Here is a 26573-nt window from a genome sequence, read left to right as displayed (position 1 = left end):
CAAATAGACAATAGATTTGGACAATCAATGCTACAGTGTTTTTATAATTGATAGCTCTTCTTCCCATGTTATCTATGCTCTAGGTTACCCTGCAGATCCAAAGTTCTTGACATAAACAAGCAACTTTCAGCTGGGGATTCCCCATTTGGGTCTGATTCATCTTGTTTGTCAATGGAGAAAGCATAGTTACTCAGATATACATTCCCACTTGCCTCTGTGGAGAGCTGACTCTTGAGGTAGCAAGAAACTGGGGAGAAGGGATGGTGTAGAGTGAAAAGACCAGAGCAAAGAATAGCTATTATGCTTCTTAATGTTGATTAGCAATCTGTTTAAACCTTGGCAGCAGTTAAAAAAAAAAAAAGGTCTTATTGCTAGATGCCAGTTGGTTGAATATTGTATAGAGAATGTCAAGCAAAATGGTATAGGATCTGCATCAGAAGTCATGTGAAATGAGACTGCATCAAAAGTCATGTGAAATGAGACTTGAGGATGTAAACATGTATATCCTACAGGAAAGGAGAAGCAGGATTGATAGAGACATAAAAACATAACATAATGTATGCCATATTGGGTCAGCCCAAGAGACAATCAAACCCAGTATCCTTTTTCTGTTAGTGGCCAATCCAAGTTACAAGTACCTGCAAATAAGTACATTTAAATCCCAAGAGGAATTAATAATGCACAAGACACAAATCTGTTTCATTTGAAAGGAAAGTCTAGAACTAAAGTTCACGATATGAAGCTTTAAGGAGGTAGACTCAAGAACAACATCAGAAAATATTTTTCCATGGAGAGTATTGGATTCCTGGAATTCCCTCCCAGAGGAGGTAGTGCAGACAAAAATTATAATAGAATTTTAAAAATCGTAGGATAAACTCAGAGGATCCCTAATGGCAAGAGGATGTAAATTAAGGACAAGGATAATCTGAACAGAGCAAAACAACAGTGATGCGATTGCTCACTCCTTCTAGAAAGGAAATATATATATAGTAACCCATCTTGGAGAAGCCCCAACCATTTGCATGACTAGAAGTGGGGGCCACAGCTCAAATGTTTGCTCACTCCTTCTAGAAAGCACAATGCAATCACATCACTGTTGTTTTGCTCTGTTCAGATTATCCTTGTCCTTAATTTACATCCTCATATATTTTTATATATTATACCATTATACTAGGAGACTTCAACCTCCATGTAGATACCCACCCTGCCTCCCCTGCCTGCAAAATTCTACTGGACACCCTCAAGGCCCTGGGTTTCAATCAAATCATCACCGAACCCACACACAAAGCGGGCCACACGCTCGACCTAATCTTTGTGAATTCTAAAATAACTATTGCCACCCCCCCTGTAGTCACCCCGGTCCGACCATTTCCTCATTAATGCAAGCCTTGAAACCAAATTCCCCACACCTACCACACAAAAACACCGTAAAACCATCTCCTTCCGTAAACACTGTAGTACGGAAAAGCTCACCCTAGCTTTCAACAAAATAACTAATAACTTAGATCTCACCAACCCAGACACTGCACTTTACTCCTGGAACAATCTTACAACGACCATAGCCAACGAACTATGCCCCATCATCCACAAAGAAATACCCCTAGCACAACTTGAGAAAAGAAAACCATGGTTCTCCACCAACTTAAAAAACAATTAAACAAGACCTAAGAGCTAAAGAACGCGCCTGGCGCAAACAACCATCCGCAACACTTAAAGCTACTTACAACAACACCTTGCACACATACCGTCATGCGATTACCCAAGCCAAACGTGATTTCCACGCAGCAAAAATCCATGACTACCAATTTAATGCAAACGCCTTATTCACATATGTCTCAGAACTCACCAACTCTAATACACCTACCCTCCACGAAACAAACTCCAACAAAAGATGCGAAGAACTAGCTCTCTACTTCAAGAACAAAATCGACAACATTCTACTTCGCTTCCCTGCCAACACCACCCCCCCTCGCCCCCCTTCCCAATGACAAAAAGATCACCCTTAGAGCATTTGACCTCACTACCAACATGGAAGTAGAAGCTATCCTAAAAAAGATGAAACCTGCCACACACTCCTCAGACACCATTCCCTCAAAAACCCTCCTCTCTATTACCCCCGCCATCACCAAACCTATTAAGGATCTTATCAACTGCTCTATTACCACAGGCAGCTTCCCAGACCCACTCAAACTGGCCATAGTCAAGCCCCTCCTAAAGAAACCCTGCCAATTACCGTCCGATTTCCAATCTTCCTTTCTTATCCAAAGTCCTAGAGAGGGTAATTAACAAACAACTGACTGACTTTTTAGAAGACCACAATGTCCTCCACCCTTTACAGTTCGGTTTCCGTAAAGCCCGAAGCACTGAAACCTTACTACTGGCCATGACAGATACCATACTTAAAGGTATGAACCATGGAAACTCATACTTACTCGCCCTACTACACATCTCAGCTGCCTATGATACAGTCAACCATCAAATACTAATGACCCGCCTAGCAGAAATAGGTATCGCCGGCACAGCCCTCTCATGGCTCTCCTCCTACCTCACACACAGAGAATACCTAGTAAAAATCGACAAGTACGAATCCTCACACATACCTATCACGCAAGGTGTGCCCCAAGGCTCATCCCTATCCTCCACCCTCTTTAATATTTATCTCTTACCCCATGCCACCTCCTCTCCGACCTAGGCCTGAAATTCTTCCTATATGCAGATGACGTGCAGATTCTCATCCCGTTTCAAAAATCCATAAGCGAACCTTTGCAACGCTGGGAATCTTGCCTCGCCACCATAAGCGCCTTGCTATCCGAGCTCCACCTAGCTCTAAATACTTCAAAAACAGAATTACTCGTCATCTCTAATCAGCCTGAACGTTTCACTCTCCCCACGCGACAGAACACTCCTCAGAATACTACCACAGCCCTCTCTCAGCCCCAGTTTGTAAGAGACCTAGGCGTCTTCATAGATCAACACCTAAGCTTTAAAACCCACATCAAAGCTCTCCTAAAGGGGGGATTCTATAAACTAAACATCCTAAAAAAACTCAAACCCCTCCTCCACACTCACGATTTCCGCACAGTCATTCAGACCACTATGCTCACGAAACTAGATTACTGTAACTCCCTGCTACTAGGACTCCCTGCCACCACCATCAAACCCCTTCAGATTCTACAAAATTCCATGGCTAGAATCATAACCAGCACGCGTAAAAGGGACCACATCACCCCCATCCTAAAGGACCTACATTGGCTGCCCATCGCCTTCCGATCACAATACAAAACTCTCACCATCCTTCACAACTCCCTACATAAACACAATCACACCTGGCTCGATGAAATGCCTCGTTACCGCTCTTCTGACCGCCCCACAAGAACAACCCATACAGGCACTCTCCACACCCCATCCCTCAAATCAGCACATTCAACTCATACCAGAGGGAGAGCTTTCTCCGTCGCTGGCCCCATCCTCTGGAACTCCCTCCCCACCCTCCTACGCCAAGAGACATCCCTCCACAATTTCAAGAAAGGAGTCAAGACATGGCTTTTCCGACAGGCCTACCCCGACACAAACCAAACCTAACGTCTCCCCGCCTCTGCTCCTCCCTGCTCGACCTTCCACCCCCTGCTCCCCCACCTCTCAGCTCCTCACTGCTCAGCCATCCACCCCCCCTCCCCCCCCCCCCCCCTTAGCCACCCATCGATCCCTTTACCACCTGGCCGCCACCATTTCCCCCAGTATTTCCTCTTACCCCCAGTACACCTCCAGTATACCCCTTAAATAAACTATATCCTAGTGAATACCGTCGCCCAGTTAATGCGGCCGGTTTTTCAACACTTCCTTAGTACTACTTAAGTTAATGGTACCTGTACATACTTGCAACTGTACATAGTTCCTCTATTCTATTCTATTTTATTTTAATTTGTTTTTTACTTCATCTATCTGTCTGCCTTTTTTCCCCTTCCCCTCCTCATCCCCTCCCTCCCACACCCCTCCTACCCCCCCATCCCTCCCTTCCTCCCCTTGTCCCGCCTACCCTGCCTATCCTCCCCCACCTCTCCTTCCCTTATCCTCCCTATTTTATTGCTCCTTTGGTTCATTGTATTATTGTTATTAATGTTATATTGTTTTATTGTATTTCCCGCATGAGTTCATTGTAAACCGGCATGATGTGCTTCACGAATGTCGGTAAATAAAAGTTAACAAATAAATAAATAAATAAAAATACACACACACCCATCCATAAAGGCTGTTCACCAGATAGCCGCACTGCCAGCCAATGGCTCAAAGCCCCCCATTTTTTTTTTCCTGCAAGTTGCTACAAGGATTATGCTTAGGCAGACACCCCGCACCCACACAGACAGTGAGAAACATATATCTCATACACAGATAAACCCAGACACTCCACACCCAGACTGACAGAGTGAAACATACCCAAACAGAGAGAGACAGACATAGTTACACCCCATACCCAGACACCCCACAAAAAGACAGAAACCCAACACCCAAACAAATATAGTGATGCAAATATACCACACCTAGACAGAAAAACACAGACACACAATCCCCGGTCAGAAGACAGACACAACACACAGAGAATAAGGCATAGACACCACACACTCAGACAGAGAGAAACACAGGCAAATATACCACATCACACACACAGACTACAAACATGGAGATACACACTTCAGGCCACACACCACAATAGTAAGAGCTGGAAAATTTTTAAAAAATGCTTAGGTGCCAGCCAAATATTTTTAGGAGATGAGAAAAACTTTTTTTTTTTTTTAAACAGTTTTCACTATTTTTTCTTATTTTCCATCTATTTTTGTATTTTTCTTAGTTTGCTGATCTTTTTTCATGTTTTGATTTGCTTATTTACCTTTTTTATACTTTTTGCTGTTATTCTCTCTTCCTTCTTTCCTTGCCACTTCTTCATTCTCTCTGGTTTCTTTGCCCATTCCCTTCCCCAACCTCCCCACTTCTTTTCCTCCTGGCAGGGAACAGCTGTGATCTCTCTTCTTGGGTAGGGACCCAGAAGCAGTAGGAACTCCTCCCAGGCTGAGGCCTGAGGATGGTAAGTCTCCCTGTGCCATGGAACACCACAGTAGCTATTCCCATGTTCAGTTCTGCCATAGAATAAGCAGGAATCTACCTGGACCCGCCACAGAGAAGCAACTTCTCTCCTTGGCCATCTGAAAGCTGTTGCATGATTGCAGTGATGATACTACATTCTGGCAGCCCCCTCTTTCATGAGCTTGCGGTGCCTCCATGACACTAAGATTCAACAATACCATAGCCATTTTTTCTTTTCTGATTGGGAAGCCAGTGTGCCCCCCTTCATGATTGGTCAAGCCCCCACCTTCCCAGTTTTGTTCACCCCTGGTATAGGATAACATTCACAGAGTGGCAGTTACAGCCCAAATCAGCAGTGGTATGATTCCATCAAATCTTGAAAAAGGTATTAGGGCAGTGGTTCTCAACCCTATCCTGGGGACCCCCCCAGCCAGTCGGGTTTTCAGGCTATCCACAATGGATATGCATGAGAGAAAATATGCATGTTATGGAGGCAGTGTATGCAAATTTTCTCTCATGCATATTCATTGTGGATAGCCTGAAAACCCGACTGGCTGGGGGGGTCCCCAGGACAGGGTTGAGAACCACTGTATTAGGGTAATCTGTATCGAGTAGCCCTATTCTATAAGTAGGGACCTTTGTTTTCAGTTTTTATTTTATTTTGCCTGGAAATTCGATGTGATAAAAATAAATCACTTTGTTATAACAGTCAGTTTCCACTGATTTTTTTTTTATCACAGTGTAATCCCCAGGAAAAGTAAAATAAAAACTGAAAATGAATGTCGCTACTTATAAGGCAGTAGTAGTACTTTGAAAGGTTGTATGAGACACAATGGGGAAAGGAGGAGTGGATGTGTGGTTCCATGTCGGAATGTGTATATGCATCTACTCAAAGTAGACAGATTGCTGCCAGACACACTGAATGGACCATATTAGTTTTATGTGCGAGTACGAATGTGTGTGTATATTTATAGTGTGCAGTTTTATTTCAAATGTCTTGTACCACTAACATTTTACACTACTTGTGAACATTTCATATTGATAAATATTCTGTTTTATGTAAATGAATGCTATTTATGGAATTTTTCTTCATTCTTCTAAGAGCTGAAAAAGAGTGGGGTGATGGAATAAGGGGCTTATCCTTGAATGCAGCTCGTTATGCTTTACTTAGAGTTGAGCATGGTGCTCTTCACACTAAAAATTGGAGGTAAGAGTCTGAACTATCTCACTGTTTTAGAAAGAAAGCATACATTATTTATTTATTTGTTTATTTATGTGTTTTTATATACACATTGTTGTTTGGAACTGGCATTCACAACAGTTTACAAGTGAAACAACAGTACATATGGGGGTAGATTTTCAGACCGCGCGAATAGGCGTACTTTTGCTGGCGCATTAGGCGCCAGCAAAAGTACGCGGGATTTTAGTAGATACGCGCGTAGCCGCTAAAATCCTGGATCGGCGCGCGCAAGGCTATTGATTCTGTATAGCCGGCGCGCGCCGAGCCGCGCAGCCTACCCCCGTTCCCTCCGAGGCCGCTCCGAAATCGGAGCGGCCACGGAGGGAACTTTCTTTTGCCCTCCCCTCACCTTCCCCTACCTAACCCGCCCGCCCGGCACTTCTAAACCCCCCCCTTACCTTTGTCGGGGGATTTACGCCTCCCGGAGGGAGACGTAAATCCCCACGCGCCAGCGGGCCGCTAGCGTGCCGGGACGTGACCTGGGGGCGGGTACGGAGGGCGCGGCCACGCCCCCGGACCGCCCTGGGCCGTAACCACGCCCCCCGGGCCCGCCCCCAAAACGCCGCGCCGACCGGGCCCGCCCCCGACACACCCCCCTCGCCAAACCCCGGGACTTACTCGAGTCCCGGGGTCTGCGCGCGCCGGTAGGCCTATTGAACATAGGCGCACTGGCGAGCAGGGCTCTTAAAATCCACCCCATGACGTATAACATGTGCACTGAATGAACATAAAGAAGATTACAATTTGTGATCAATACAGTAGCATACAGATATGAGGCATTGGGATTTTACAAAGTTTGGAAGTAGTAATAAGAACAATAAAACAGCAGATAATTTAATGAGCATTGGTTTACTATATACAATGGTGGCTTGACTTATTTAACGGGCTAGGGATTGAGCGTGTGTTGGGTGGTAACTGTTCGTTTAGGTTTTTGTTTCTTCACTTTACTTTTTGTTCTTCTAATAAATTGCTTATGAAAAATGCTAGATTTACAGCACTGAAAACTAGAACCCTCCATTTATCCATAGAAACATACTTCACAGACAGCAGTAGTGCAAGTGTCCTGGCATTGCTCTTCTATTGTGCTTTACTTTCCCTGCTCAATAGAAAACACCTTCAAAGGCAAAAGGGCAATAAGGTGGTGATGGTGTTTGTGATATGGATATTTGACTACTTAGAAATGTGCTTAGCCCTTTAATGGGAAAGTAAAAAACTTGACAGATATTTATTTATTTGTTGATATGAGATAGTAAATGACTCAGAAGTTAATGTACATGTTTCTTTTTCTATGTAAGCTCTTTCACCTGCGTCAACATTATTACTGTTTTACTGTTGCAGTTTTTCATTTCTTTATTTATATTGCTTTTTCATCTACAGACCACAGATTTTGGTTTTGCTTAACTTGGATTCTGAACAATATGTAAAACATCCTAGATTACTGTCTTTAACTTCACAGTTGAAGGCTGGAAAAGGGCTGACAATTGTGGGATCTGTACTTGAGGGAACATATTTGGATAAGCATGCAGAAGCTCAAAAAGGAGAAGAGGTATGTAAAATGTAATGCCATCAACCATAATACGCTGTAGTTGGATTCTTTTTTTTTTTTTTTTAATTCTTGTAAATTTTTTCTCTGACAATCGGGCATGAATTAGCTGTAACGCATGAGTGATATCATCTGGCGGCACTGACACAGACCTTGGTAAAGACTTTACTGATCATGCATGGGAATCCTTGCATGTAAACTGTTAGGTTTTGTGGGTATGTGGGCGGTACCATCCCTCCCCATGGGCGGTACCATCCCTCCCCATGGGCGGTACCATCTCTCACCTCGGCCCTGGGCCGAGGTGAGAGATGGTACCGCCCATGGGGAGGAGCCCCGTGAGCCTCACCATCAGGAGGCGAGGTCTCAGCTGCTGGGTGGGTAGAACAGCAGGTACTGGAGAGAGAGCAGAGAAGTAGAGCAACACTGCCCGTGGAGGGGGGAGTGTAACAGCAAAGTAACAGACACAGGGGTCATGGGGTCTGTGAAGTGGGCTATACCCAAAGAGGATTCTTCTGTAGAAATGATATGGCAATGGTCCGGAGAGCGGGGTACACCGATGAGGATTCCTAAGTAGAGATGATACAGCAGTGGTCCGCAGAGCGGGGTGAGAGTTTTCCTCAGTAGAAATGATATGGTAATGGTCCGCAAGCGGAGTACTCACCGTAGAAGTAGCGATGGTTCCAAAGGAAGCCCCAGGGAATGGGGCAGGCAGTGGTCTTAGGTGCAAGGCTCTCCGAGGAGCGGATAGCCAGAGATGAGGAAAGGTCCCCCGAGGAGCTGTTACCCGAGACATCTCACGCCGAGGAAGCAGGAGCTGGAACGGGAAGACCGTAGAGAGCAAAGCGGATTCAGCAATGAGGGAACTCCTTGCCAAGTCGTAGGCAGACAGGGCCAGCCGGCTTAAGAGTCCACGATAAATGATGTCATCCAGAGAGGGACACCCCCTAGGTTCCCACCATGACGTGCTTAAGACTGGCCCGAAAGCATGTGCGGGCACCTAAGGAATGCAGAGGGGCGCGCGCATGCTTCCCTAAGGAACGCAGATGGCAGTCGGCAGCGTCCACGCCATCCAGGGAGGCCCGGGAACAGGGGCGGGCAGGCTGGCGATAGCTGGCGGAGGCCACAAGTCTACCCAACGGAACATAAGAAAATGCCATACTGGGTCAGACCAAGGGTCCATCAAGCCCAGCATCCTGCTTCCAACAGTGGCCAATCCAGGCCACAAGAACCTGGCAAGTACCCAAAAAACTAAGTCAGTGCAGTGAGGCAAGAACTGAGCAACAGTGGTCGCAGCCGTCTGCGACCGGGCGTAACAGTACCCCCCTTCTTAGGGCCCCTCCCCGGGGGTTTGGGTTTTCTTGGGTGAGAAGCAAGAAACTGCTTGATCAGTTCTTTGTCAAAGGTATTGACTGCAGGGTCCCAGCTGTTCTCTTCCAGACCGAATCCTTTCCACGAGATCAAATATTCCCATCGCTTCCCACTCTTCCTCACGTCCAGGATGTCCTGAACCTGATACTTAATGTCCTCCTCTGATGCCAGAGGTTGGGGCTCAGGTGGTTTCTTGGAGAACTCGGACAAGATGAGAGGCTTTAATGGTGAGATGTGGAAGGCGTTATGAATCTTGAGCGATGTGGGTAGGCAAAGACTGTAAGTGACCGGACCCAGCTGGCGAAGTACAGGAAAAAGCCCGATGTATCTGGGAGCGAAGTGGGCTGAAGGCAATTTCAAGCGATTAAAGCAATTGCTGAGCTACTCCTTATCTCCAGGGTTAACACCGCCAGAGAAGGCACAGCCAGAGGTAGTGGAAGAGGAGGCAGAGGCTGGTGTCCGTATACTACTTGAAAGGGTAACGACCCGGTAGATGCAGACTGGTGGGAGTTTAAGGCGAACTCAGCCCAGGGTAGTTAGTCAGACCAGTCATTCTGCTGAGAGTTCACATAAGCCCGAAGAAACTGTTTCAGGGTTTGGTTCGTCCTCTCTGTCTGACCATTGGCCTGCGGGTGATAGGCCGATGTGAGGTCCAATGCAATATCGAATTTTTTACAAAGTGACCTCCAAAACCTGGCCATAAATTGAACACCTCGATCAGAGAGTATATGTCTCGGGAGTCCGTGGAGGCGAAAGATGTGACAAATGAATAATTTTGCTAATTCCGGGGCTGAAGGAAGACCAGGTAACACCACAAAGTGAGCCATCTTTGAAAATCGGTCCACGGTAACCCAAATAGTGTTGTTGCCACTGGAAGGAGGTAGGTCCACAATGAAATCTGTGGCTATGTGTGTCCATGGCTCACTAGGTGCAAGGAGAGGTTGTAGGAGACCCCAAGGATGGCCCGCCGGCGGTTTCTGACGAGCACAAGTAGGACATGATTCCACATATGCTTGAGAGTCTTTCTTCATGGTTGGCCACCAATAGAATCTCTGGAGAGTGGAAAGAGTTCTAGCTTATCCAGGGTGCGCCCAGCGGAGGATTTTCCTTCGAAGTGGTCGGGGAACCACCGTCTTCCCAAATGGCACTGTGAGTGTGGTGGAGAGGAAAACTTTAGTTGGATCAATGATGTGCCGTGGAGTATCCGGAACGTTTTCAATGGTGAAAGAACGAGAGAGCGCAACGGCTCGAGCGTTTATTCGCTGGCCGGTATCGTAGTAGGAAATTGAACCAAGTAAAAAAGAGAGACCATCGGGTTTGCCTATGATGAAGGTGTTGAGCATGGTGCAGGTACTCAAGGTTCTTGTGGTCAGTATATACCATGATCTGGTGCTGCGCTCACTCGAGCCAAGGACACCACTCCTCGAAGGCCAGTTTAATCGCCAGTAATTCCTTGTCCCAGATTCCATAATTACGCTCAGCCGGGGAGAAGCGTCGGGAGAAGAAGGAGCACGGGTGCAAGGTGTGATTGGGTGAATGCTGGCTGAGTACCGCACCAACACCGACATCTGAAGCGTCTACTTCGACGATGAAGGGTCATCGGGGGTCGTGATGATGCAAGCATGGTTCTCGTAGGAACACCTCCTTGAGCTCCTGGAAGGCAGTCACAGCCTTGGATAACCACAGAGAGGGGTTGGCTCCCTTATGAGTCACGGCTGTGAGTGGGGTGGTCAGTGTTGAATAATGATGGTTGAACAACCTGTAGTAGTTCGTAAACCCAAGAAATCTTCGGAGGTTGAGGCCAGTCACAAATACTTTTGGTCTTCTATGGGTCCATCTGAAAACCCTGGCTCGAGTCCACATAGCCTAGACAAGGGACTGACTCCTGGTCGAAAGAGCATTTCTCCAGCTTGGCATATAACTGGTTGTCCCTTAGGTGTAGCAGGACGTTGGCGACGTCCTGATGATGGCTCTGGAGGTGTTGTGAAAAGACCAGGATATCATCCAGGTAGACCACGACGCAACTGTAGAGCATGTCTCTGAAGATCTCATTCATCATATTCTGACCACCGCTGGAGCGTTGCAGACGCCAAACGGCATTACCAGGTATTCAAAATGGCCATCGCAGGAGTTAAATGCAGTTTTCCATTCATTGCCCTGAACAAATTGTAAGCTCCCCTGAGGTCCAGTTTGGTAAATATCTTGGCCCCCTGGAGCCTGTCAAAAAGTTCAGAGATTAATGGCAAGGGGTAACGGTCCTTCTGGGTAATCTCATTTAAGCCACAGTAATCTATACACGGCCGGGGAGGGAGTCATCCTTTTTCCCCACAAAAAAGAATCCTGCTCCAGTGGGAGATTTGGAAAGCCGAATGAAGCCTTTTGCCAAATTTTCATGTATATATTCAGACATGGCCTTTGTCTCTGTTAGTGAAAGTGGGTAGACCCTTCCTCGGGGAGGCTCAGTGTTAGGCAGTAAGTTTATAGCACAATCAAATGAGCGGTGAGGAGGTAGGGTGTCTGCAACTTTCTTTGAAAACACATCCGCGAAGGACGATTACTGCAGCGGGAAACCCGGAAGGGACGTCGTAGTAGCTAGGCAAGGTATCAGGGACATGACCTCCAAGCACTTTTTATGGCAGGAGTTGCCCCATTGGGACAAATGTAGAGTGCTCCAATCAAATTGCGGAGTGTGTAATTTCAACCACGGCAGTCCAAGGACCACAGGGTGTATAGCCTTGTCCAGTACCAGAAAGGAAATGATCTCCGTGTGCAGCGATCCAGTGCAGAGTTGGATGGGGACTGTGGAGAAAGTAACTTCGCCTGGTAACGGTTCGCCATGAATGGAGGAGAGCAGTAATAGCGTTGGCGCACGGACGGTGGGAATCCGCAGGTGTTCCACAAGTTGTCTAAGGATAAAATTTCCACTGGCCCCAGAGTCCACCAATGCCAGGGTGTGAAATTCCTGAGCGTCTGAATTGATAGAGACAGGCAGAGTTAGCGGAGGAGAGGGTGAGGTCAGGCCTAGGAGAAGTCCTCCGGCAGAATCTAGGCCTGAGAGTTTCCTGGACAGTGTGGACAGAAGGGCACCGCATGACCCAGTTGACCACAATACATACAAAGACCAGATCTTTGACAAAGACTCTGTTCCTTTGAGGATAGATGACTACGGCCCATTTGCATAGATTCCTCGGTGCTTTGTATAGTAGCGGTCTGAGTGGACGACGTCTGGCGAATGCATGGAGCACCTGAAGCCATCCTCTTGGATCCTCTGGCTTCGTGCGAACACTCACGAAGACGGCGGTCAATGCAACCAGTGAGGTCTATAAGAGAATCTAGTGCCTCGGGGGGAGTTCTCGTGCTGCTAATTCGTCCTTGATACGCGGTCTCAGATCTTCGAGGAATATAGCACGCAGGCAGCCCAGGTCCCGGTGCAATTCAGACGAGAGAGTCCTAAACTCGATGACACATTCGGTCAGGGATCTGGAACCTTGTTGCAGATGCAGAAGCGTAGACCCGGAGATGGCCTTTCGACCGGGGTCGTCGAACACAGAGCGAAATAGGGCGAGGAACCCTGGTAGGTCGTGGAGGATTGGATCCATTTGCTCCCAAAGGGGTGACACCCAGGCCAATGCCTTTCCATCCAGAAGAGTCAAGATGTATGTTGTCTTGGAAACTTCATCAGGAAAATATGTAGGTTGTAATGAAAAGTGCATGTTGCGCTGGTTCAAGAAGCCCATACACAACAAGTGGTCACCTGCGAAACGAGGGGGTTCCGGCAAGGTCACTGTAGGCTGGAATGGTGATGCATGTAAAGCTGGGCTTGGCGGCATCGAGGCACAGTCCAGCTGATTGCTCATTTGGTTTATGGCACTAGCCAAAGACTCCAGCGTCTTTTGCTGTTCTTTAATTCGCTGGGCCAGGCCAAGGATGGCCTGAAGCACAGAGACCTTTGCTGGGTCCATGGACTTGAGAATCCTTGCATGTAAACTTAGGTTTTGTGGGTATGTGGGCCCTGGGCTGAGGTGAGAGATGGTACCGCCCACAGGGAGGAGCCCCGTGAGCCTCACCGTCGGGAGGCGAGGTCTCAACTGCTGGGTGTGTAGAGTAGCAGGTACTGGAGAGAGAGAGCAGAGAGAAGTAGAGCGACACTGCCTGCGGAGCAGGGAGTGTAACAGCAAAGTAACACAGACACAGGAGACACGGGGTCTGTGAAGTGGGGTATACCCAAAGAGGATTTTTCTGTAGAGATGAAAAGGCAATGGTCTGCAGAGTGGGGTACACCATTGAAGATTCCTCAGTAGAGATGATACAGCAATGGTCCGCAGAGTGGGGTACACCGATGAGGGATCCTCAGTAGAGAAGATACAGCAATGGTCCGCAGAGCAGGGTACACCGATGAGGGTTCCTCAGTAGAGATGATACGGCAGTGGTCCGCAGACCGGGGTACACCAATGAGGGTTCCTCGTAGAGATGATACGGTAATGGTCCGCAAGCGGAGTACTCACTGTAGAAGTAGCGATGGTTCCAGAGGAAGTCCCAGGGAACGGGGCAGGCAGCGGTTCTAGGCACAAGGCCCTCCAAGGAGCGGATAGCCAGAGACGAGGAAAGGGCCCCCGAGGAACGGGTACCCGAGACGTCTTGCGCCGAGGAAGCAGGAGCTGGAACGGGAAGTTCTGTAGAGAGCGAAGCGGATTCAGCAATGAGGGAAGTAATTGCCAAGTCATAGGCAGACAGGGCCAGCCGGCTTAAGAGTCCACAATGAATGACGCCATCTGGGGAGACGCCCCCCAAGGTTCCCGCCATGACATGCTTAAGACTGGCCCGAGAGTGCGTGCGCCTAAGGAACTCCGAGAGTAAGATGATGGTCGGCACATCCACACCATCCAGGGAAGCCCGGGAACAGGGGCGGGCAGGTCGGCAATAGTTGGCGGACGCTGCAAGTCTACCCAATGAAGTCAGTGCAGTGAGGCAAGAGGTGAGCAACAGCGGTCATAGCCGTTTGCGACCAACGGGCATAACATAAACACTGTTTTGTGAGTCCCCTCATTCTTGTTTCGTTCAAGGTACTACACAGATATGTTCCCAGTCTCTCTCTCAGGTCACCATCATCATTGTCAAGGTTGTGCTTAGCATACTGGAATTCTTTGCACCCTTTAAGAGACTTGCACCAGCATACTACTCACCTAGAAGGTCTCTGCTACTCATGTTTCCTAGATGATCTTGCAAAGATGTTTTCCATCAGTGTCAGGAAGGAGGTAGACGCAAGAGTGAATGTATTTAAGCTGCTTGTTTCTTTAGCCTCTGCAGGATGCTTCGTTCATTCTGGTATATAGACTTCTCAAACATCTACGGATTAGGATGTGGCACAAATCAATATTGTGCCTTCTGCTGGCTCAAATGCTGGTTCTGAAGTGTAGGGTTCAGGTTTTGGAGTGATTTGACTATTGCACCACTTGATGGTGGTGGAGTCAGCAATGAAGCATGTGAGCACGCTTTTGATTACTCTATCACACCTCCTGGGAAGAACCCAAAGATGTTGGACATGTTTGGGAAGAAGATCTTCCAGGGATACATGCTTAGCTCCTAGATCATGATTCATGAGCTGTACATAGTACAGTATTTGAATGAACGTGCAGAAGCTGAAACCTTTGATGGAATTGTCAGATCCAGAATAAGCGAATAGGTGAAGACAAAAAGTCAAAGAATTCAAAGGGGTATGAGATAAAAACTGTGGATCCTTAAAGGCTAGAGGATAGAAATGAAGAAAATAGTGCATAGGGGTAACTAGCTCAGTGCGACAGTTACTACCCTTAGCAGAAGCACAGGTATTACTACCCTCAACAAATTATGATGTATATTCAGTGACACGGTAAAGCCGCTTATATGTGCACACTTCACCAAACAAATCTACCCGGCTAAGTTTAGACCTGCTCTATGGGGGCATCTAAACTTAGATATAAACTTATCCAGCTAACTCCAAAAATTGGTGTAAATTATACAGCTAACTCGCTCCGCCTCCAATCCACCCAGTACATGTCCACTTTTTATGCATGTAACTTTTAGCCATATAATGGACTTGTACAGGTAAGCATTGACCGCTGAACATAGGCGTATATTCAGCAGCCGCTACGTAGCCACATAGGTCCCGCTTATCCAGCTAAATAGGGCTGAACACGGTTTGAATATCTACCCCAAATTACTTCTGCCGTTCAGTTGCCCAGTTTCCTAATCTTACAAGGAAGACTGCAGTATCGCGCAGTCTGATGTTTTAACTACTTTGAATAATTTTGTGTCATCTGCAAATTTGATCACCTCACTCATCATTCGCTTTTCTAGATCATTTATGAATATGTTAAACAGCATAGGTCCCAATACAAATACCTATTTAACCTTATCATCTGTTTCCCATCTTATGGTTAAACAATTTTTATTAGGTTTTTCTTTTATCATAGAAATACAACACTGAGGAGGGGTTGACTCTGGTCCCTCCTCAGATATTCGAGACATAATTCGCCAATCCAATTGAGAAAAAAAAAAAACCACACTTCCCTCCTCCCCCCCCCCCCCATCCCACACAGAGTAGTAGAATTCCCCCCAAAGAAGCTTCAACTTAGAGAAGCTAATCATTAACTATAAGGCTACGTGCCCGATGTGTTAGAGACTGTAAGTAATTGTGCCACACCTTCATAAAACGCTGTCTACGACGAGGCGACGTCTGAGAGGCCAAGGCTTCCATTGTCATCAATTCATGAAACAGATTCCTCCAGGCCCAAAATGATGGATTATCAGGGGACCTCCAAACTGAAAGAATCACTCTCTTCCCCACCAGACTTGCTTTGTGCAAAAGCATGCGTGAACCAGGATCGCGGATGCGAATTGGCGAGACACACCCAAACAACCACCACAGAGGGGTAATGGGTATTACAACATCCAACAAGTCTGCCACATAGCCGGCTACTCGGCCCCAAAAATGCCTTATAGCCGGACACGTCCAAAAAACATGAGATAAAGACCCCCGACGACTCCCGCAACGGGGGCAGTCAGAAGAGGACGCTATGGTTTGCGGAAAAGCAGCCTGTGGCGACACATAAGCCCTACTTAAAAATCGATATTGCAGCTCCCTATAATACATATTGTTGGAGATCCTGGTTATACGTCGAAAGCAAGTCTGTAAAATAGTCTGGGTAAGAACAAAGTCCCCATCCTTATTCCAACGAGTTTCCAATATTATACATACATTCTTTTCCGTGCATTTTTGTAACTTTTTATAGTACTGAGAGAGAGGCGGGGCCTGTGTTTTCATGGATTCAAATATGGCCTCTATTGCAGAGCCCACGGCTGGGTCCCTGTAAGTGGCAGGGATTGCTCGCATATAATGTGTAATTTGAATGAATGGAAAAGCATGTGTGATGCCAAACCCATAATAAGCTTGGAAATCCTTAAAAGAAAGGAGCTCCCCGGTAGGTGTCCACAAATGTCCCAAATGTGTGAGACCTCTATCTTCCCATCTTCTAAAGGGTGAAGAGTGCGTACCTGGGGTAAAATCCAGATTCCCCACTATTGGGAGGAAGTAGGCACACTGAACAGGTAATCTTAGGCGCTTCATCAATCGTCGCCAAGTCAGCCTCAGTGGGTGTGTCAACACTGTCTGAGACAAAAAAGACGGAAGCGACGCTGCCAAGGATTGAACAACATAGGCCGGCGCTACTGGGAATGTCAAAGCGGCATCTGCATAAAACGGGGCATGGACAGAGGTCGCCATGAGCCAATCGCGGATCAACCTTAAATTACAAGCCATATTATAGTCAACTAGGTCTGGGACTCCCAACCCTCCCTTACCCCACCTCATCCGCAACCAGGTTAATGGGATACGCGCCTTCCCTCCTCTCCAAAGAAACTTCCGAAGTGCACTATCTAACCGCCGAATATCCGTATTCTTTAACACCAACGGGAGGTTTTGGAGAAGATAAAGCCAGCGGGGTAAAACAATCATTTTAAACAGGTTTACCCGGCCCACCAAAGAAAGAGGCAATCGACTCCAAATTGCCAGCCTATCTATGGTAGTCTGCAGTTTCTGTGGTATATTAGCCTGATATACACGTTCGGGATCATTGGGCAATGTAACTCCCAAATACGATATTGAATCTCCAGCCCATTGCAAAGGGAAAGCGCCCGGCCAATTAGCAATAAGAGTGGATGGGTAAGCTAAAACCGAGGATTTAGATTCATTCAGACGAAGGCCCGAAAATCTACCAAATTCCTCTATCATAGTCAATAATAGAGATAGGGAGTTCAAAGGGTCAGTAATAAAAACCAGCAGATCGTCCGCAAAGGCCACTCCTTTGAATACGCGAGACCCAAACCGCACCCCTCGTATACTACGATTCTGATGAATAGATAATAGTAGGGGTTCTAATTGTAGAATAAATAATAACGGGGATAGCGGGCAACCCTGCCGGGTACCTCTGGTCACCATAAAGGACTGCGACTGTGCTCCATTCGCCCATATAATCGCACACGGATCCCTATATAATAACTTCACCGCTTGTAAAAAAACCCCATCAAACCCCATTTTTTCCAAGGTAAAAAATAAATATCGCCACTCCACTCTATCAAACGCTTTTTCTGCGTCAAAACTGATAACTAAATGAGGTTGATCCAGCTGCCGGCAGATAGTCTGGGCAATCAATACTCGACGAATATTCGCCAAAGCATACCTTTGCCGAACAAACCCTACTTGATGGTCTCCCACTAGGGTTGGTAAGACCGTAGCCAGCCGCTCCGCCAAAATTTTTGCCAGTATTTTATGGTCGACATTCAACAGCGATATCGGACGATATGATTCCGGCCGCAAAGGATCCTTTCCCGCTTTAGGTATTAACGTAATTAAGGCTAAATTTTCATTTGGGGGAAAGGAACCACCCTGAATCATTTCCGTGTAGTTCACTGCCAAGGGCTTTGCTATTTGATCTACGAGCGTTTTAAAAAATTCCGCCGTATAACCATCCGGACCTGGCGCCTTAAATTTAGACAAGCCCTTTATCACCTTTGCCACCTCCCCTTCTTCTATGGGCTGACTAAGTAGCTCCCGTTGAGCCAACGTCAAAGACGGAAGGGGCAATTTGGAACAATAGGCAGCACTAGCCGCATCGGACCCTCCACCCGATGTATATAAAGTTGAGTAAAATTCCCGAAAACCCTCCTGTTTCCCATCTTTTAACCAGTTACCAATCCACAATAGGATATTACCTCCTAACCCATTGGTTTAGATCTGTGGTTCTGTCAGGACATACACTTTCCGCTCCCCTCTCCCCCAACTCAGCAGTCACACATCTCCATCTTTCTCCACTTCCATCACTCTTCCCTGCCCAGCAGCCCCCAAACCCTCCCTCCTCCACCTCTCCCTACACAGCAACCTTAACCTCCTTTCCCCCACCCCTTCCTATCCAGCAGACTCTTGACTCCTTTTCTTCCCATGCCTTCCTGCCCAGTACATTTCCCCCTCCTTATGGCTCCCAGCCAGCAGAAAAGACTTCAGTCCATTCCATAGTCTCCCTCCCTCTTTATCAGCAGCATTTGAGGGCAAGAAGCATTGAGAAGAGGAAGATGAGGAGGCAGCAGCAGTGGATCTATAGAGTACGCACCTTTCTCTCTTATGCTCCTGCTTTCACATCCAGGCCAGGCAGAGGAAGATAAAGTTGGTGTCCTGCCGGGCCTATATGAACAGGAGTTGGTGATATCGCATTCTGATCTGGGTGAAGGAGGAGGGAACAACCTCTCACTGGCCAGGAAAAGAAGAAGAAAGCAAGAGCAGCTTCCTGTCATATCCAATAAAAGAGAAGTCAGCCAATTCCTGTCCAGATTGATGACGAAAGATCAGTCTTCTGCTGGCTCTGCCACATACTAGTGTGTCCCGGCACACCTGTTGAGAACCACTGATCTAAAGTAGGCAAAACAAAACCTTTATAAGCCTGAATCTTTTTGAAACAAAATACTTTTGGCTGATGAAATGACAATTGAATTGTTAGGCCACAACCACATAAGATACATTCGGAGAAATAATGGGTGAAGCATTTGAAGAAAAGAATACCTTGACAACCATTAAGTATGGAGGTAGATCTATTATGTTCTGTGGTAGTGAGGTAATCTGTTGCACAGGAAATATTGTACGGGTAGAAGGAATAATAGATTTAATTAAGTATCAATGTATCCTAGAAGCTAATGTCCCAAGTGAGAAGAAATTAAAGCTGAAAAGCGGAAGCATGTTTTAGTAAGACAACAATCCAAAGCATATGTTGAAATCAACCATGAAGTACCTACAGAAAAGAAAGATGAAGGTTTTAGAATGGCCTTCATAATCCCTAGACTTGAATATTATTGAAAATATGTGGTGAGATCTCAAACATGATGTACATGCAAGGAGACCTAAAAATATTTCTAAACTAGCAGAATTCTGCAAGGAAGAGTGTGAAAAAATTTGAAAGGAAGAAGAGAGAGACAATTAGCTGCCTACAGGAAATATTTGGAAGCAATTATTTCTGCCAAAGGAGATGTAACAAAATATAGAAACATAGAAACATAGAAATGACGGCAGAAGAAGACCAAACGGCCCATCCAGTCTGCCCAGCAAGCTTCACACATTTTTTTCTCATACTTATCTGTTTCTCTTAGCTCTTTGGTTCTATTTCCCTTCCACCCCCACCATTAATGTAGAGAGCAGTGATGGAGCTGCATCCAAGTGAAATATCAAGCTTGATTAGTTAGGGGTAGTAGGGGAAGTAACCGCCGCAATAAGCAAGCTACACCCATGCTTATTTGTTTTACCCAGACTATGTTATTCAGCCCTTATTGGTTGTTTTTCTTCTCCCCTGCCGTTGAAGCAGGGAGCTATGCTGGATATGCGTGTAGTATCAGTTTTTTTTCTCCCCTGCCATTGAAGCAGAGAGCTATGCTGGATATGCGTGAAGTATCAGTTTTTCTTCTCCCCTGCCGTTGAAGCAGAGAGCTATGCTGGATATGCGTGAAGTATCAGTTTTTCTTCTCCCCTGCCGTTGAAGCAGAGAGCTATGCTGGATATGCATTGAAAGTGAAATATCAGGCTTATTTGGTTTGGGGTAGTAACCGCCGTAACAAACCAGCTACTCCCCGCTTTGTGAGTGCGAATCCTTTTTTCTTCTCCCCTGCCGTTGAAGCAGAGAGCTATGCTGGATATGTGTGAAGTATCAGTTTTTCTTCTCCCTTGCCGTTGAAGCAGGGAGCTATGCTGGATATGCGTGAAGTATCAGTTTTTCTTCTCCCCTGCTGTTGAAGCAGAGAGCTATGCTGGATATGCGTGAAGTATCAGTTTTTCTTCTCCCCTGCCGTTGAAGCAGGGAGCTATGCTGGATATGCGTGAAGTATCAGTTTTTCTTCTCCCCTGCCGTTGAAGCAGAGAGCTATGCTGGATATGCGTGAAGTATCAGTTTTTCTTCTCCCCTGCCGTTGAAGCAGAGAGCTATGCTGGATATGCATTGAAAGTCAAGTATCAGGCTTATTTGGTTTGGGGTAGTAACCGCCGTAACAAGCCAGCTACTCCCCGCTTTGTGAGTGCGAATCCTTTTTTCCACATTTCCTCTTGCTGTTGTAGCTTAGAGCGATGTTGGAGTCACATACTGACTGAAAGGGTATGCAAACTTTTGCTTATGCCATATTTGCTGTTTTCTAATTTTGAATCTGTTAAGAAAACTTCAGATAGTAATTATGCATTAAAATTTGAAGAAATTGTCATGTTCATCTTTGTCACCAAGAAGGGAGGTAGAGGTTAATGAGAGCTATCCATAAAAATTCAAATATAGTTCAAAATGAAGTGTTCTTAATAGACAATATCAAATAAATTATTCATCAGGATAATCACTTTACATTAATCAAAGACATTCTAATAGTACATATTGCTGATCTCTTGACAGTTGTTTCATAATGAGCTGCACATGGGAGAAAACCAAGTATCTGCAAATTTAAAAGAGAAAAACAGTAAAAATACGTTTAAAACACAATAATAATAGTGTAAGGACAGTCAAACAGGCCAGATATAAGGAACAGCGAAGCAGACATGAAGCGATGTATCTAAGCCTTCAAAAACTGCAGAAGAACAAAGGATTAAATAAATAAGGGGTTTAAAGAAAAGGTTCCAAATGGTCACATGTACATAAACAACCAACTTTGTAGAGGCTGTCAGGTTCAGTTCTGTTAGAGATTTATTGAAGCATACACTTTGACTAGGGTACATAACTTTTGCACACAACTATATTATATGTTGTAAGAGGTAAATGTTTTTGAATATTATTTTGTGGTGCATACCAGAAACATTAATTCATGTGTCTTGTTTAAACTAGAACATTAAAGTCTTGATGGGTTCTGAAAAAACTAAAGGATTTTGCCAGTTGGTAGTTTCTTCTAATCTAAGAGATGGAATGTCCCATTTGATTCAGTCTGCTGGTCTGGGAGGGATGAAACACAACACAGTCCTGATGGCATGGCCCCAGTCATGGCAGCAACCAGATAACCCTTTCGATTGGAAAAACTTTGTTGGTATGTATTTAAATCATATTGTTTATTACTGTTACTAAGTGACCACTTCATTTCTAAGTATTGCAATGTTTTCCACTGCATTATTGCTAATCTAATTTAGCACTTTCCAACCCAAACCAGCATAAATTGCTGAATGTTATAGAATTTGGCACACATTCACATTTCATATTTAATAACTTGATGTTCTTGTTTCCAGGCTATTAAAATGATACAGAAATTACTATAGATGTAATACCACCAAATTTGTAGCTAAACTTTTTTTTTTAATGTTTTTCCATCAAAATAGATAAGGAAAAAAAATAGGAAAAGCAGGACTGTGATACAAGAAACTAAGAAAAAAAAGTAAAAACAAGGAAATATATAAGTACATATATAGTCCATTTCAAGCCCTTATATATGAGGCACAAAAAGCAAACTTATTCAAGAAAATCTACTATAATAGCAAACTGATCAATATAAATTATTATATACCCTCATATAGTAAATTAAACTTTCCCTTGTTATATCACAAAATTTATCGGTGATGAAAGTGTCCAAATGCATCAGTTCAGTGAAAATATACCTGTTACTTAGATGATTTACCAAACATTTACAGGGAAATTTTAAACTTTAACTGCAAGAAGGACCTTTTACGCATTTGCGTTTCCCAGGAGACATCAGGAAATATCTGTACCCTTGAACCACAGAAAGCAGCATTCTTATTTTTAAAATATTGCTTAAAAACTAATGACTGAATTTTAAAAGCCCTGCACATGCAAAATCAGGGAGATACACGTGTGGCTGGTCTGTGCGCAAGCCGCATGGATTTTTGGATACCCGTGGCCATGCACATATCTCCCAGTAAGCCCATTGGAAGGGCTAAACAAAAAAGGGACGGGATGTGGGCGGGCCAGGACAGTGCTGGAGAGCAAGTAAATAAAAAAAATCTAGGGTAGTTAGCACGGTTTTAGCGGTTGGAGTTAGTTGGGTAAAAGGGTAGCAGGTTAGGTAGGGGGCTTAGGAAGTTTCCACCGAGTCCTCTCCTTTACTGGAGTGGACTGGGAGGAAATGGGGAAAAGGCTATTCTCCCAGGACAGGCAGGATGGTAGACCTCACATATGGGTGACATCAGATGGAGTCCTGTCACGGAACACTTTTGTCAAAGTTTCTAGACTTTGACTGGCACATTGAGCATACCCAACATGCCACTAACCCTGCAGCCACCAGGGGTCCCCTGTCAGTCTCTTTTTCTTCCACACAGCAGTTGCCTCGTGGTTTAGGAGCTCTGAGAAATTTCTCACAACTTTCCTCACAGAACTACTTGAAGTTTATCTTCCCAAAAAATCCCTCAGCGGGGTTCCCCATCGCGCTCCATTCCTTCTGACGCTTGGTAAGTGCTTTTTCCGGTACTTGTGGTCGGTTCCTGGCAGCTTACTGCTTCGGTGCCCGACGGTCACCGACCGTGCACCCGCCAAAACCGTCCTCTCTGCCAGGGAAAGACCGGACCGAGCACCAAGGGAAACATTTGACACCAGCACCGACAGGCGTCCCCGACTGGTGCCAGCACAGATACTGCAGCAGCATCAACTTCCATCAAGCTGCCTGCGAGAAGGGCCGGAGAGAGGAGCCCCCATACTCCTCTGGACCTGGGACCCCTAGGCTTTCCCCACCGATACTGGTGCCGGGCACCGAACCTCCATGGGCCCTCGTGGAGGCTCCGGTGATGTCTAGCCTTCCTCCTACCCCGATCGCTGTGCCACCCATGCCAGCTTCCTGGGAGGAATTGGATCACATGGTCCAAGAGGCAGTGCTGAAAGCGTTACGAGGCTTCCAGTCGCCACCGGCGCTGGCCCCCATACTGGTCCCGGAACTGGCTCCCTCGATGGTGGCACCGCTCCTCGAGCGCCTCGATACGCTCATCGGTGCCTTATTGACTCCTCTGCCATCGGACATGCTGGCATCAAGGCCTCCACAGGTCTCGATTCCAGTACCGGGTTCCTCGGAGGAGAAAGGATTGATTCCCGGCCACGTCCCTCCACGGGAACAGTCTATGCCGGAGCCCATGCCAGGGCCATCGGGGCTACTGGTACCCAAGCGCACCTCGTCTGGCTCGATGCTGGCACCAATTCCATCGATGCTGATTCCATTGATGCCAAGGCCGCATCCATCAATGCCTTCCTGCCCTCTCGGCTTTGGCATGCTTCCTCCATTAGGAGCTCCACTGGGAGAAGGCGAAAGTCCCTATAATCCATGGGGCGATGCATCCTCAGATGATTCATCATGGACATCCAAGGACTTACTCTCAGAGCCTTCACCGCTGGAGAAAAGGCAAAGATCTCCTCCAGAAGACCTCTCCTTTGCCAGTTTTGTCAGAGATGCTTGAGACTATACCTTTTACACTGGTCACGAAGGAAGATGCTCGCCGTAAAATGTTGGAGGTCTTACAATTTGTAGATGCTTCAAAAGAAATAATGGCAATAACAGTACATGAAGTTCTTTTGGACCTCATGCACCGCCTGTGGGAACATCCAGGTACGGTACCCCCAGTCAATAAAAAAGACAGATGCTGCCTACCTGGTTCAACAAGCCCCAGGTTTTCAAAAGAGTCAACTGCCCCACCACTCTGTAGTTGTGGAATCAGCTCAGAAAAAGGCTAAACTGTCGCATCCACATTCCCCTGCCCCTCCCGGTAAGGAACAGAAAGCATTGGATGCGTTGGAACGAAGGATTTTCCAAGGGTCCATGTTGATATCGCGAATTGCAGCATATCAACTATACATGACCCAATATAATAGAAATCTCTGGAAACAAGTCCAAGAGATTGTGGAGACACTACCACAGCAACAACAAGAAGCCTTGTCCTCCATCCTACAAAAAGGAGTGGAAGCAGGTAAACATGAAGTCAGAGCTTCCTACGATTCTTTTGAAACAGCATCCAGAATCTCGCCAGCGGGCATCAGTGCTAGATGCTAGGCCTGGCTTAAGGCCTCAGACCTACGCCTGGAAGTGCAGGACAAACTGCAGATCTACCTTGTACCAGAGACATCCTGTTCGGGGATAAGATCCAGGACGCAATGGCCCAGTTAAAAGGACCATCATGAGACCCTGCGCTAGTTGTCAACTGTCTCCCCAGATGTTCCCTCCAAAGCCCACAGGGCCACGCATAGAGAACCCAAGAAACAATTCTACAGGCCACGCAGATATTACCCTCCTGCATCCCGTGCACGACTGGCTCGGGCACCTCAGAGGGGATATGCACGCCAAACTAAAACATCTAGATCCCAGCCAGCTCCACAAGCTGGCCCCGCGTCTGGATTTTTACTCTTTTCCAGAGAGCAGCAGCCATATTCCAGTAGGGGGGGCCACCTGTGCCACTTTGCAACAAATTGGCATCCAATCACCACAGACCAGTGGGTACTGTCCGTCGTAACCCATGGTTACCGTCTAAATTTTTCAAAAATACCCCTGGACTTCCCACCCAGTCCATCCTGAAGTTGGGATGACCACACAGGAAAACTCAAGTCAGAGCTCTCAACCCATCTGTCGGTCAGAGCCGTAGAACTGGTTCCACCGAATTAGCAGGGAAAAGGGTTCTACTCCAGATATTTCCTTATTCCAAAAAAGACCAGCAGCCTCCGGCCTATTCTGGACCTCCGTGCCTTGAATACATTTCTTCTCAAGGAACGGTTCAGGATGGTATCCCTGGGCACCATGCTTCCTCTACTTCAACAAGGGGATTGGCTCTGCTCTGCTCTCTGGACCTTCAAGACGCATATGCCCATATTGCAATCTCCCCTCCTCATCGCAAATATCTGCGATTTGTGGTGGGCTGCGGTCACTATCAATACAAGCCTTGGCGCCTCGAGTCTTTACGAAGTGCCTGGCAGTTGTGACTGCGCAGATACACAGCAGAGGCGTATACGGTTTTCCCTACCTGGACAACTGGCTTATAAAAAGCCAGACAAAACAAGGACACCTCACTCTCTCGGTCTCACCATAAGGCTTCTAAATTCATTGGGATGTCTAATAAATTACCCCAAATCCCAATTGACACCATGTCATCTTCTCTCCTTTATAGGAGCAGACCTAAACACGACACTGTCCAGACCATTAGTACCCAACGGCCGTGCGATTACACTGTCCAACCTTGCCAGCTTTATCCACCATCGAAAAAGAGCCTCAGCAGGCCAGCTACTCAGGTTGCTCAGCCACATGGCATCAACTGTCCATGTCACCCCTATGGCACGCTTTGCCGTGAGAGTGACCCAATGGACTCTGAAATCCCAGTGGCGACAACCTACTCAGCTGCTGTCGTCCATGATACACATAACCAGCCAGCTTCGTCTGTCCTTTGCCTGGTGGACACACAAAGCCAATTTACAAGTGGGTCTTCCTTTCCAGCAACCGGCTCTTCAGGTGACCTTAACTACAGACTCCTCCAACCTAGGTTGGGGAGCCCACGTTCAAGGCCTTCAAACTCAAGAGACTTAGGCAACAGCCGAAGCGATCCCTCAAAACAACTTTCTGGAGCTTCGATAAATGCAATACGCCCTTTATGCATTTCAGGATTACCTCTCCAACAAAGTTTTCCTGATTCAAACAGACAACCAAGTTGCAATGTGGTACCTGAACAAACAGGGGGACACAGGCTCTTATCTGCTTTGCCAAGAGGCGGCACAGATTTGGGTCTGGGCTATGTCGCATTCCATTCTTCTGCGAGCCACTTATCTAGCAGGCACACAGAATGCACTGGCAGACCGCCTCAGCCGACATTTCCAGCCCCACGAATGGTATCTG

The 26573-nt window shown here is 46.5% G+C and overlaps 1 protein-coding gene across 3 annotated transcripts in view; it reads left to right on the top strand.

The window, feature by feature from the left end:
* The window catches only part of SLC12A7 (solute carrier family 12 member 7), a 485337-nt gene that overhangs the window by 268069 nt on the left and 190695 nt on the right, over positions 1-26573 (top strand). For all 3 annotated transcript variants that reach the window (XM_029589924.1, XM_029589923.1, XM_029589925.1), the window contains 3 exons: positions 6182-6286; positions 7697-7865; positions 21602-21797. In XM_029589924.1, coding sequence (XP_029445784.1) covers positions 6182-6286; positions 7697-7865; positions 21602-21797 — 470 coding nt within the window. The remainder of the gene's footprint in view (positions 1-6181; positions 6287-7696; positions 7866-21601; positions 21798-26573) is intronic.

Source organism: Rhinatrema bivittatum, chromosome 2 (assembly GCF_901001135.1).
Source record: "Rhinatrema bivittatum chromosome 2, aRhiBiv1.1, whole genome shotgun sequence".
Taxonomy (NCBI): domain Eukaryota; kingdom Metazoa; phylum Chordata; class Amphibia; order Gymnophiona; family Rhinatrematidae; genus Rhinatrema; species Rhinatrema bivittatum.
Note: the sequence above shows the minus strand (reverse complement) of the source record. Positions and strands in the feature narration are given on the sequence as shown.